The sequence below is a fragment of the Eleginops maclovinus genome, chromosome 17 (assembly GCF_036324505.1).
Source record: "Eleginops maclovinus isolate JMC-PN-2008 ecotype Puerto Natales chromosome 17, JC_Emac_rtc_rv5, whole genome shotgun sequence".
Classification (NCBI taxonomy): Eukaryota; Metazoa; Chordata; class Actinopteri; order Perciformes; family Eleginopidae; genus Eleginops; species Eleginops maclovinus.
Genome location: NC_086365.1, coordinates 13,825,155 through 13,839,084, shown reverse-complemented (window position 1 = coordinate 13,839,084; position 13,930 = coordinate 13,825,155). Strand labels below are relative to the sequence as shown.

Here is a 13,930-nt window from a genome sequence, read left to right as displayed (position 1 = left end):
TTGGGTGCCTAAGATTCCTTATTGTATTTTTGTTCGTATTTAACTCAGCTTTATTGTAAATGAGCTCTCTGCCTTAATGTATTTCAATCATTACTGCAATAAAACTGGTGGTAGAAGAAGCCACTCTCATTACCATTTGTTCTTTGGAGAGAGCATAGTCTTAATGAGCTGTCTGGAGGGAAACTAATGCAGCTATAGAATTCAACTGCATACAATTTAATAACCATAAATACATTGCATAGTTTAAATGTTCATCTGAGTTGGTGAGCCGACAAGTAGATGTTATTTTAGAGTTCAAGCAATTTCAAAACTTTTAAAATAAATAATGAACTTATGATTACTCTGTATTATGAATTTCGCTGCAGAAGAGTGTGTTTTATACCATATTAAAAAGATGAATACACGGGCATGTAAGAAGCATGTAAAAACATATACATTATACTAGAGTATGTAGTAATAACAAATGTTAGAAATATGAAATATATAAAAACTTTTACTACAAATATGCAAAAATAGAAATATTAAAAAATACAATAAAAACAAAACAATGAATTAGAAAGAAGTATGTAAAATATGAACAATAAATGTAAGAAATAAGAAACATTTAAACATTAATATAAAACAACAAATGTGACACAAATTAAAATTAAAATAAATAGCAGAAATGGAGAAATTAAAACAAGTTATAAATATATGACAATTCAAAACAACATTTAGCTATACAAATTGAAATATAGGGTTTATCTTTTGTGAGCTAAAATATTAAAATATATGCATATTAATGTTGTGTTATTATTTTTGTATTTTGATGCTTTGGCAATATTGTTTCTTTTAACTTTCATGTCAATAAAGCCCCTTTGAATTGAATTGAATTGAATTGATCTCTCTGGAGTGAAGATAGCAGAAATAATGACTTTGCAAATTAAAACGTAGTTGTTTGGATAAAATGTGAAAAATATGAAACATATTGCTTATGTATTTTATTCTCCAGTACCGATAACAAAACTAAAACGTCGGAGCTTATCGATACCACGTTAAGTACAAGGGTCCGGTACCCATCCCTAGAGTCAGTGTTGTGGTGCTGTTGCTTTTGGTCTGAATCTGTGAGCTAACCACACCCGTTCATTTGAATATAAGAAATGGAATTGTGAAGAGCTGTGAAATAAATGTGGCATTATGAAATAAAGTCCCATGAAATAAATACATGTGTATTTAAAGTTATATATATTTATTGCCTCACTCATTTATTTCAGAATATATTTCATAGGCATATTTAATTATTTATGTATTTATTTATTTAGTTTCGGCTTAAACGGCATTCCATATCTAACCCCACATGACCCCAGATAAAGTCATAAAGAAGACAAAGAAGGTTTCTCCCATTTAATGGCCTCAGTTTAAGTGCTCATCAGTAATCCTACCACACATATAAACAGTAGAGGGAAGTTAAAAAGAAACAGAGTATGACTGTCAAGCTGATTGTGTAATCTATTGATTAATCCTACAGGGATTAAACTGTATACATATTCAATCAACAATTATTTTTCCAATAATTGTTTTGGTCTGTTGTTTGAATTATTTGGGGGTACTTGTACTACTTAACTTGAGTATGTGTATTATATGCTACCTTATACTTGTCCTCCACAACACTTTTGTATCCAATATTGTACTTTTTACTCCAAAACATTTACCTGACAAAATGATTGACTTGTTACTTTACGATTTCAGATTATTATATTCAAATATACAAAAATCATGATATATGGTTATAGGTTAGATATTCATCAGTTGTATAAAGTAATTAAGTTAGCTATACCTTAACTAGCTGTGAGGAACACCTTAATGCGTCAATAATCTTAATCCTGTTAATGTGATCCTTAATTGAGCTACAATAAGTACTCTTACTTTTGGTCCTTGTAATGTATATTTTGATGCTGATACTTTTGTACTTTTACTTTATTTAAAATGCATGACTTGTAACTGAGTATTCGAACTGTACTTCTTCTTCTTTTACCTAAATACAAGATGTGAGTCTTTCATCCACCAATGAAATTATGTGATGTGTCACCTTCCTGTGACTCCAATGAGCCTGGATGGTGCTGTCATTCGGCGGGACGGTGAGAGATTCCAAGCCGCATGTTGAACGCTTTCCTCGGCATACGGCAGCGACTCTGCTCCCGGGAAGGGAGGAGCTAACTCCTGGACTGCGTGCTATTTCCGCATGTCAATACAAAAACGTTCCAAGGAGGAAGCAGTGGATATCATGTGCATTACTTTTTTCAGGTTTTACAGCTAGTTAGCGTGTAGTTAAATGGTCACATGATGCCGAGCACGAGCCGACACCGGCTGTAAGGTGCATTTAGCCTCATCAGAAAACAAACGTATTCTGGAGTATTTTAAATTAAGCAGAGGAGTAAATAGAAGTGTAAACATGCTGAAGTTAAAGCCAAAGTTTGACCTGCACAGAGATGTGGTTTCTGACATTCTCAGGAAAGAAGCTTCGGTCTGCAGGGTGAAAGGTGAGGCGTTCAGGTGTCATCGCTACTCCTTCAGGTTTTGTACTAACTGAATAGCTTCGACTAATAGCTAGCGAACAGTTTCAGGTGTAAGTTCAACCTGTCACTGTTATTAAGGAGTCTACATAGTATTAACCTGCATTAATACTGTATGTCATTGCTATGAAATTGCATTCAAAGTCAATTTCTTTGAGAAAATGGAGCTATAAAACAGGCTTTAGCTAAAAAAAAGAAGACAAATCTGAGTGGCTAAAACTTAGTGGTATATTCCAGTAGATGGTGCCATTTACTGTTCACATTTTCTATCTAAATAACTTGTAAGGACACCAAAACAAAGGTTATTTTTAAACGTCCAAACTATGACAGAAAATGGGAATTCAGCGGTACAAAAAAACCAGAAAAAATCAGTCTTATAAATATTCCAAAATATATTGGGTTGAATGCTCTCAGAACCTTCTATGCAAAGAAAATATTGTGTGATATATAATCTAAATATATGTGTTCCAGTGTATACAATAGAAGTAGCAGTTATTGGTGAACATGGGACTAAGAAGAAACAAAATTCATTGATTATTTTATGCAGAAATTAAAGAAACACTTTAAAATACCATGCTTTTAATTAGCAAACGTTTACAATTTCATTCTGAAAAATAGAAAATGATCTTGTATTGCTCTTTCAGTACACACATCTAATTGCACAGACGTGATACAAGTGGTAAAGTGATGCATGACAGTGGTGGTTATGCAGAAAATGCAGCAAAAACTCATTCAGTGTCAGTCGTGGCACGTTTACAGGTTCCTGCCAAATCTTTTTTCCTACACACCTGGGATCTTTACACGCGTGTATTAGGTTATTATACAGTCGAACACACATAGCAGGCTGCCCGCTGTTATTCAGACATGATGAGATGTGTGGGTTCAAAATAATGATGCTGTGTCTGCAGAATACTCTGGAGCAGTGGACACCCGGATCCTAAACATCGAGAGGGATGGTGGCATCCTTTACTCCTGGAAGGTAAAGTCACAGTGATGCCACTGCATATCAAATATTTTCCTTGTGGGATTTACTCATTAATGAAACTTAATTAGTCTAATCCTTTGTTTTCCAGTGCTTGTTCCAGTGTAGTTTTCTTACAGCCTGTTTTAGTCTCACTTCTTCTACTGATTAGCACGTTGTATGTTAGGATTATATGCATAGAGGTTTAAACTATTCTGTTCCAGCTGTCCACGGGCCTCATTGAAGAATCACTGAGCTAAACATTAAAGTCCCATATTTTCTCATACATTCATTATCATACAGTCATCACAAAATGAAAATAAAAAATCTATTTTCATTCATACAGATTCCTCCGTAATTCTGCTTGACATATATTCAAAAGCCTTGGGATAAAGTTCTGTGTGCTGAACTGTGCTTCTCTGCACATCATGAATTTTTTATGAAAGGCTCGCCGAAGAGTCAGTGGGTTTGCTAGGTTAAAGACAGTGTGCAGCCTGCAAAAGAGGAAGTAATCTATTTTTTTGTGCAAGGTTCACAGCTCCATGCATGCGTAGCTGCACACTGGGTTTCAGAGTAGTCCCCTCTCCTTTTATTTGAAACCTTCTGAACCCCGAAAAAGTGTTGAATTGCTGGTTTGAAGTGAAGCAGATCTAGTCTGGATAATCGGCAAGGTCAGCCGAGGTAATAAGGAGATCAAGCATGGCCTTCCACATGTGGTGTAAGAAACCAGTGGGGAAAATAGGTCTGCTCATTGTGGACGGATTAGGAATGTCCGTATCTGTAGTTGGATTGATTTAAAGGAGCCATTTTCTGCTAATTTTCAGGTTCATATTTGTATAAAGTGTCTCTACTGTGATCAAAAAGCTCTTAATGACCTAACTAGAGGATTCCTACTTTGGATAGGGAGCAACAGGGACTACCAGGATTGGGAAATTTGACTCCAACACCAAACAGAACAAGGTACTGTGTGTGTTTGTTTGTTTGTGTGGGTTTGTTTGTGTGTGTCGCCTTCACTTCAACACTGCAGATTGTACTTTCATGCATGTGTGTGTGTGTGTGTGTGTGTGTGTGTGTGTGTGTGTGTGTGTGTGTGTGTGTGTGTGTGTGTGTTCCCATTTTCCCATGAGGCTGTGCTTTCTCTTCAACAGCCTCTGTACACATTTGACAAGCAGGTGTGTGTCAGCAGCTGCTCCCTGAACAAGGAGGAGACCCTGTTAGGTGAGCCTCTGCTACTTACAGATTAGTGAATGAGCAGCAAATGAGGCAAAACTGTGACCCCTAATTAGGCAATTAAGTGAGTCACCAAACTCAGGTCTGAATAATAAATGATCTAAGTGTCTAAAGGGCAGTTAAGTATCTCTATAGCATTATTTTTTTGCAACCCAAAAAGTTAAATGACACAGATTGGTAGCATATTGATGATTAATGGTGTCCTGTTGAAGAAATGGTGATTAGGTGAAGCTTCTGTGTAAGATATATGCAAATGAAGTCACATGAGCCCTTGCCTGTGCTTTTTTTCACCCTCCCAGCTGTCAGCTTGGCACAAAACACCAGAGGAAAGGAGCGCCTCAAACCAAGTAACACCCGAGAAATCAGCAGTTTTAATTTCCCCCGTTACTTTCTTCAAATCATTTCTCACATTCTGTGCGTTTTAGTTTCCAAGTGTCTAACCCTCCTGATCGAGATCCATCCCATCAACAACACAAAAGTCCTCAAGGCTGTAGACTGCAGGGTCAAAGTGCAGGTACAGTGTGTGTGTGGGTGTGTGTGTGTGTTGTTTTGGCCACTTTTGAGCAGGTTTTACTGTAGCCAGGAGCTGATGTTGCAGGTATTGTGCATCAATGCCATATCCTTTTTATTTGTTGTGCTTGTAGTTTCCATTTCCTCTATTACTCACTTCATCATACTTTATATTTCTCTCTTTCGTGTATATTATTCACCTTATTAAGCCACTGTTTGCTCACTGTATACCCTACCATGTGTTTCTCGTCCCATTGCCAAAACCGCTAATTTAAATAAATGCCAAGAATGTTAAAGGCCTGCATTAAAATATGGAAATCAGCAAATGAACTCCTCCATCTGGTAGCTGTTGTAAACCGCAAGATGCTGACTCATGTTTTTCTGCCTCCAGTTCTTGCACGCAGAAACTGACAGGAGATCAGTGCTGGAGAGCCACCTGCTGCTGTTGACTGAGGACGGATGTGAGTGTGTGTGTGTGTGTGTGTGTGTGTGTGTGTGTGTGTGTGTGTGTGTGTGTGTGTGTGTGTGTGTGTGTGTGTGTGTGTGTGTGTGTGTGTGTGTGTGTGTGTGTGTGTGTGTGTGTGTGTGTGTGTGTGTGTGTGTGTGTGTGTGTGTGTGTGTGTGTGTGTGTGTGTGTGTGTGTGTGGGCTATATTTCACTAATCTCTAACAAAACACCTCATCACATTTAGAGAGATAATTCTTACATTTTCAGGGGAAAAAAACCCCAGCATTCTCCTTAGACGCATTCAAATTGCATACATGTTTGTCCTTCTGTGTGTTTAAGATGTGGATCTCTACCATGTTCTGCTGACCAAACAGGAGGGTTACAGAGTGGTGAGTTAGAATCCACCTTTTCTCACTTTATCCAGCTCTTTATTTTCGGGAAAAAAGGCTGAAAAGTGGCCCTTCAGCAAAGCTATAAATTGCTTAGAGGATCTGTTCTTGCCGGAGGGTTCTGGGGTGTTTTTAAATGTATAGAATCCAGAAATATCCAGTAAATAATAAGCCAAAAAAGTTGTGATTTGTTTACATAACCCAGTGCATTGAATATATGGTTCCACCTCATTATCCAGCCATAAACTACCCCGTGTCTCGTGCCCTCATGGGAAGCTTTGCATTAGGAATTCATCGTGTCCACACAGCTGAATGTGTTCGTGCGAACTAGGTGATGGCCAATCCCGAGCGTTTGTTAAAAACAGCAGAGAGGGTCGTGGAGGACTTCTGCTGGCTCCAGTGGGACGGACACACACAACGAGTCTACTATCTCACGCATAGTGCAACACACACTCAGGCATGTATAACATCTACCAAAAAGACCAGTTTAGGCGGACAAGCTACGTCTAATAACACAAATCCTATCACTTGTCTTTCACAGGACAAGTTTCTCATGAGATGTGTGCAGTTTTACCCCAACCATAACTGCGAAACTATGGTAAATCATTGTTATGTCTTACAGTTTAATAATAGCCACTTTTTGCTTAAATTATATTCAAAATGTTTAGTTTTTACTGTATATTTTAAAATGTAAAACTTCTCCAACAGTTGGAATTCCCATTAGAGTTTCCTGCCAATCTTTTCCGCACAGTCAAGTAAGGCAACAACATTAAGCACAGTTTATTAATATATTCCTCAGCAGTTCATTTATTCTATATTCTCCATTTCTTTAAAGTGTATTGATGTGAACCTGTAATCAAAGTAAATACAGTTATTTTCCTCTCACTTCCTGTACTGTACAAGTCGTTCATCATTTCTCAGGTTAAACATTTTGAATGATCTTTTACTCAAATTCTCTAACGGACATGTTTTGTGTGTGTCCAACAGCTTTGTAAATCTGGGTTTCGACCACTATCACGAGAAGACACCAGAGCAGGAGCCCCTGAGCATGAAAGTGTTCACAAACATTATAGGTAACACACACAACACACACACACACACACACACACACACACACACACACACACACACACACACACACACACACACACACACACACACACACATACATACATCACAGATCAATTCCCTCACACTCTACAGATGTAAGTAAACTAACATGTGGTTACAGTTCATAACTAACTCTAAATGTTTGTTTGTGTTTTGCATTCCTGTGTGTGAAAACAAGAAAGTAAGCTTTTACCGAAGTTGTGTTATAATCTAATGATATAAAAAATAAAACAAGAATCAGAGTTTTAAAAATCAAGGACAATCTGTGTGAATATTAAATGATCAAAGCATTTTTGTAAATGTTGCCTCTTGTACAGTATGATTTAAAGGGGCCTGTACTGCTAATTTGGTCTGCTCTGATTGGTTAGCTCGCCGGCTCTGTTGTGATTGGTCAACTACTTACAGATGTCCCACCCCTTAGCCTTAGAAAGAAACTCCCTCTGGAAGGGATGTTTACATTTTAGCCTTTGCAGACCATTTACATGCACAGAAACCTATATAACACACTACAGGAATAAGTATAATAGTTCCTATGTGATGTAAAGTGATCTTGATTGCTATGAAAGGCAGTGTTTTGGAAGAGTTTTCAAAATGATTGCATTATCTCATGCATCATATTAACATTCAAACATCTAAAAAGGAAATGTTCATTTCTGATTAATTGATTGATTAAATTGTTGATTAAGGCTTTGATTTTAAAAATCCAACACAAAATCTAACCACTTTTTCCATTCCATTAAAAATATGTCACACCTGATTTAACTTCTCATTGAATATTGTGAATATGTTCATTGACGTGGCTCTACTGTGTGATCCATAACCGCTCTGTCCCTGTGGTTTGTTTTCAGGAAGCATGTGTGTGTGCTACAGCCAGCATCTTAAAGCCAAACAAGAAGTGAGCTACACTGTGCTTTTAGTCCACAAAGGTGTGCATTCTGTCTATTTAAAGAATATATAATACATCATTTCCGTTGCTGTCTCTGTTCCAATGCTGCTGTTGTTATCTGGAGCTTATGGTCAGCAAATTGGATTTCCTCCCTCCTCCTGCAGACTGCAGCAAGACGTTCAGAGTGTCTCTGGGCAGCGACCAGAAGGCCACACATCTCCATCCGCTCTTCATTCCTATAGGTCAGTGCACACACAGTCACACACACACCTTAGCATCCTTTTAAATTCAACTCAAGTGTGCGAGTGTGTGAGGTTTACTTGAATTCCTACAAATGAGTGCATGTGTCCTCTGTCTGGTGTGCACACAGAATACTAATGTAACAGGTTTAAAGGAGGCTGTTATTTTCCCGTGTAGGTTACCACATCCTGGTGTATCTGCAGGACCATTTCCTCCACTGTATCAACACCAGGCAGCAGGAGATGCTCTGTCACTCCCTCTTTCTCTCAGGTGAGACAAGGTTTTTGTTTACCTCCTTTTTCATTCACACTACAAGCTCCTTTTTAACTGATAGGAGATTTTTAACCCTCCTGTCGTGATCGTTTCTCCCCTCAAGTGGTGGTCAGATTTAAATACCTACTCTGGAGGATATCACAAGGCCTTAAATCAGATGCAAAACCCATTATTTATGATTGATCGAAGTAGTCAAACGCTTCATTGACCCAAGAACGGCAGGAGGGGTTAAACATGGATCCTGTACGAACACAGAGCTTTCCTTGGATGTTATTTGTCTCTAACTGTCTGAACAACCTCCAGGTCTCGAGATGGACCTGGGCCTGCAGTGTCAGTCCGCTGACGTCACAGTGTTGCACTCAGAAGAACAGTCCAGTGGGAGTCTGCTGGACCTGGCCAGCGGCAGGGTCCACGATGCCGATCTGAGCCCTGCCTTCCTGCTCAAGATACTGCGAGTTCCTTCCAGGTGAGCATGACTTTGTGTGGAAATTAAAGATTTACGTCTAAGGGGTTAATGTTTCTATACAGAGACGAGGAACTGAGAGCAGAGGAAGGTATAGATATACAGGGAGCAGGTGGAAAGTCTTTTTTTGAAAGGTTATTTCGGTACAGATACACCTGCAGTGTCTTGGAATAAACTAGTGTTCCTGTTTATATATACAGACTGTGGTTAAAACGGGCCAATTGCTTGACCTCAAATATCCGTGCTTGCAACTCTCTCAAGAATCCAAACAACCTCTCACTTAGTTTTCCACTTGCTTGGATCCTCAGCAAAACACCCTCCAAGTGTGAAGTGGATTGGATGAGCTGCTGTAAAAATGACAGATAGATTTCTCTCTCCAATTTCTTTATTTGTTCCTGAATGTACTTACTTCTGGAGGCCAGCAGGGGGCAACTCCAGCAGAAAGTCAGATTGTGTAGAAGTCTATGAGAAATCGACCCTACTTCTCATTCAAATTATAACCTCAGGGAATATTTTCTGAATGAGTTTATGTTCTCAATTGCCTCGTCAATACATCGTGATTCTATTGAATTTGTAAATATTGGTTCCATCTCGGGTAAAATAGACAAAAAAAGCAGGGTACACTTTGAGGTGTGGCTGCGATTGACAGGTCACTACCGCCATTTTTTCCTATTTGGGTGTTGTCTGTGTATCATCATTGAACTTTGTGCAGTGTTTTTCGGTTCAAGAGGGTGAATTTAACATTCTGCTCTTACAAAATGGTATTCGTCAGCCTTTTTTTTTTTTTCCCTCTAACGTCACTTTGAGAGGATCGCAAAATTGCCAAACTCAGGGTTTCCAAATGTTAGCCCACAAACCAATAGGTGATGTCACAGTGACTAAAGTACAGTACCTCTATAATACACCACACAATGTGTATATAACGAACAAAGTCCCAGACTCAACACTACACTACCTGGGTCCTCAGCAACATCCCTGTATTGGACTAGAAGTCAATGAGGTTGTTGACTAAATCAAAGGATGGACACACAAACATTTCCATATGAGGTGACAGCTATAGCTTGCCAGAAAGTGGATTCAACCATCATGCCCAATAAGAATACATCAGGGGCCCCTCGTTTGTTCTCGGACAACATTTTGTTATTTTTTGCGTAAATCCTTCATAAATCCCATTTTCAAACAGCTCATATTTCACACTGCTGTACCCACGTTTTGGCTGTCTGCCCGTGCTTCTGCTGTGTGTCTCTGCGTGTTTGAATATGCTTATGTTGTATAAAAGTTAATTTGCTGTATCATGTCGCCCGTGTCCAAGGTGTCCCAGCAGCAAGACTGACCCTCAGCGCATGGCCGCCCTCCACTGCCTGCTGGTGTACATGGGAAACGACCCAAACCTGGAGCTGAAGGTACAAAAAAAAAGTTGGGAGGACGAAAAAATTGACATTTAGAGCAAACTTTCAGAGTTTTACCTTCAAAATAAAGACGTAACACATTGGAGCCACAATAACCAAAATGTGGTTATTATAAAACAAAATCTGACAGAAAATGCATCCCCCATTCATAAAATACATGGCAATTTCACTGCAAGGTGCTTTCATGGATGGTAAAGTAGCAATAAATTGATTACGGCAGCTTTTCTGCACTTCTGTGTGAACTCAGTAGGTGTCAACCTTGAGTTGGAGGTGTGGAGGTGGAGGGAAGAGAAAGAGAAGCTGTAATAAAACATTAAAAGGAGCGCAAACACATGGACAGAGATCAAACGGAGTCAGACAAAGACAGAGAGAAAGGGGCAAATATTTTCCGGGAAACTGTGCTGACAATGACTCAGACTCTATTAGTGGTACACCTAAATTAAGAAGTCCCCGCTGCCCTGATAGATTGTAATAAATTCTGTCTTTGGAGGTTAAATGAGACACTAGCTGCAGATAGCACTGAGAAATAGTGATGGACTTTGCTATCGTTTGTTATTTTAAGATAATGCCGTGCACATAATGTTGATTTGATCTACTGCTCTTCCTCTTCACACATATGTTATGCAGTATTTAAGATTTTTTGGATGTATGTTCTTTGAGAAATGGGCTGCATACAATACGTTTTCAGTCTGACTTGCAAGGACTCTCTTGAAGACGTGTTTTTTTTTGTAATTGAAACATTAGTATACCTAACAATTTGTCAGTAATTACAACTGTTTTACAATCAAATTGGAGAAACGCTGAGGATACAGCCAGTTCAAAGGTGTGTTTTGCCATTTTCACCATCTTAGTTTAGTGTGTTGGCATGCTAACATTGTTTTACGTTAGTAATGTAAAGAACGGCCAAATGCTAACTTGCATATGCTGGGCAATTTGCACAATTAGCACCTGTTGCATGAATAAGCATCAATTAGCATGATAGCCTATAGGGCCAAAAGTTCAACAATGGTGTAGCTTATGTTAATTAGGTGGTTAATTAAATTGAGTGGTGTTTGGGGGTTATTCAGACATTTTGAGGTCCAAATACTATGAAATATTTATTACATATTGATGCTTTATCATACTTATTCATTGATGTTCCAGCAACTAGGCTTTAAAAGTGCTAGGAGAAGGGTTAAGACAAAATACTATAAGATATTTTGTGTTGATTGTGGTTAATTCTTCATATTTTCCCATGACTAGCTGGGAAGTCCATATTTTTAACCTGCTTTGGACACAGAATACCAGCTTCAAGTCTTTATGCTAAGCTAAGCTAATAGGCCACTGGCTGTAACCTCAGAGATATGAGTGGTAGCTATTCCTCATCAGCAGGACATTTCCCAAATCTATTCTTCTAAAAGCCAGAAAATAATCTAAGGATATTAAAAGACGACCATGTTGTGTCTCATTGTCACCTGTCCCCTGTGTGTCTCCACCCCCCCCCCACCCCCAGATCATCGAGTGGCTGTGTGACAACGTGAACGCCTTCGACTCCTTCGATCAGATCCAGGAGTTCATTCTAGGTCAGTGGCAGCCGAAGCATCGGGGACAAATCTGCTAAGTTCCACTTCTTCTTTTTTCTCGCCTCTCTCTTGCCTTTTTTATGTCTCCTTCTGCTCGTGGTTTCTAGGCTGCTTACATCTCATCTACACAAAACTGGATCCTTTCATCAGCTCTCTTTGACTCTTCTCTCGCAAACTTGTGCCAGAGTCACAAATTACAGACCTCAGAGACTCGCAGCTCGGGAAAGAAATAGGGTTTAGTACCAGAGCAGCAACACATTTCAAAGCAGTGTTGGAACTAAGTACATTTACTCAAGGGCTGCACTTGTGTTCAATTTACAGGTATTTGTACTTAGTATTTTCATTTTTTGTTCCTCTATATTCAATTTTGGAAGCACATTTGGACAGCCCTAGTGACTTTGCAGGTGCATATTTTGTATAATAAATATAAAGCAACTAATGAATAATGATGTACTACCATGAATTAAGATTCCTGGCAGTAAAAATAAGGCATTACCAGCTGCGGCATTTAAATAGTGAACACATTAATGCGTCATTAATTATAATCAAGTGATATTAAAATATATCTCTCTGAAAATTGCCATTTTGCATATTGAGTGCTTTTAGTTTAGCTCCTTTAATTCCCTTTTGGATGCTCATACTTTTGCACTTTTTTACTGGATTTCTACACTGTGGTATGCATACTTTTACTTAAATAAAAGATCTGAGTAATCTTCCAGCTCTGTTCAAATGTCCCACGATGTCTGCCAGAAGAAAATAGAGCATTACACATGATATTAAATTCACATTAACGAAAAAAGCCGGTATCATATTATATGTCGGAGCAGCGACATTAGCATATTATTCAAGCTGCTTTAACTACTAGGTCAAATACACAGAGGTCCTATTAATACAAGTGTTACTGTATATGAAGACAATTATGTTGGCCTCATAAATAAAACATAGGAAGCCAGTGCGCACTAATATATCATAGTGAGTGTTGTGCGATTTAGTGGGGTACAGGGGCAGGGCCTTTCTCTCAGCGGTCACTGAGTTATTTAAAAAGTCCCATCTTCTTTTCCATAAAGTGATCCTGTAATATCTCTGTCAGGACTTGCAGTTTTTAGCTACTCAACAGGGTTTCATATTTATGCCATAATATAGGCAGTAATCCACACAGTGTTTTTGCATCAACATAACGCTTCAATCCCAAGGAGAGTGCACACCACCGATCCGAACGTTCAATAAACAAGGCTTCATTCTGTTTAACTACAAACAATAAATATCATCCGTCCTGTCAACAATCGGTCTGCTGCGTGAACAACATCAGCTGTATTGACTGCTTAATCCTGAAGCTAAAATTAGGAGAGCGGTTTAGCTGCCACAAATCCTCCCCACTAAACTATAGTGTGTCTGGATCTGTCAGTGTCACAAACAAAACAGACTTGCACACACAAGATCTTTGTTTCCCTAAAGATGGCTGATTCATGTCTTGCTTGGATAAGTAAAAAATAGACACAGACTTTTCTTTAAACTGGAGCAAAGTAGGGTTGAAAGGGAAGTCTAGCCGGCGTTAATTCAAAAATATAAAGTACTCTGCAACCTATTAAGTCCTGTCAAACTAAATTCATTATGACATTTTGAAAGGAAAGGTCAGAGATCCCCTTTAAGGGGTACCAGGCGGACAACACTTCAGGAGCAGCGCAAAGGAGAATGATTGATGATCTTAAATCTGGCGTCAGGTAGAGGGTGTACTTTATTTTAAAGATTCCCTCCACTCATGTGTTTTCCTCCCGGTAACGCCGCCTCAAATGTCTGACCTTGACTATAGTCGCTTGTGTCGTTGCACAGTGTCACTAGAGAGAGCTACCGAGTTCGCATTAGCATAGTGGCGGTAAACATTCTGGGTGTAAACCGGA

The 13,930-nt window shown here is 38.8% G+C and overlaps 1 protein-coding gene across 3 annotated transcripts in view; it reads left to right on the top strand.

Moving 5' to 3' along the window:
• The first annotated feature begins 2,246 nt into the window (after positions 1-2,246).
• The window catches only part of gsap (gamma-secretase activating protein), a 32,958-nt gene continuing 21,274 nt past the window's right edge, over positions 2,247-13,930 (top strand). Inside the window, exons 1-18 of one of the 3 annotated variants that reach the window (XM_063905696.1) lie at positions 2,247-2,519; positions 3,461-3,531; positions 4,417-4,473; positions 4,662-4,731; positions 5,043-5,090; positions 5,169-5,257; positions 5,645-5,714; positions 6,040-6,089; positions 6,421-6,546; positions 6,631-6,687; positions 6,798-6,844; positions 7,077-7,162; positions 8,048-8,125; positions 8,250-8,327; positions 8,503-8,595; positions 8,902-9,064; positions 10,374-10,464; positions 11,963-12,032. In XM_063905696.1, coding sequence (XP_063761766.1) covers positions 2,432-2,519; positions 3,461-3,531; positions 4,417-4,473; positions 4,662-4,731; positions 5,043-5,090; positions 5,169-5,257; positions 5,645-5,714; positions 6,040-6,089; positions 6,421-6,546; positions 6,631-6,687; positions 6,798-6,844; positions 7,077-7,162; positions 8,048-8,125; positions 8,250-8,327; positions 8,503-8,595; positions 8,902-9,064; positions 10,374-10,464; positions 11,963-12,032 — 1,432 coding nt within the window. In that variant the 5' untranslated portion in view covers positions 2,247-2,431. Of the gene's footprint in view, positions 2,520-3,460; positions 3,532-4,416; positions 4,474-4,661; positions 4,732-5,042; positions 5,258-5,644; positions 5,715-6,039; positions 6,090-6,420; positions 6,547-6,630; positions 6,688-6,797; positions 6,845-7,076; positions 7,163-8,047; positions 8,126-8,249; positions 8,328-8,502; positions 8,596-8,901; positions 9,065-10,373; positions 10,465-11,962; positions 12,033-13,930 lie in introns of all 3 variants that reach the window. The other 2 variants (XM_063905697.1, XM_063905695.1) reach the window with 2 other exon arrangements.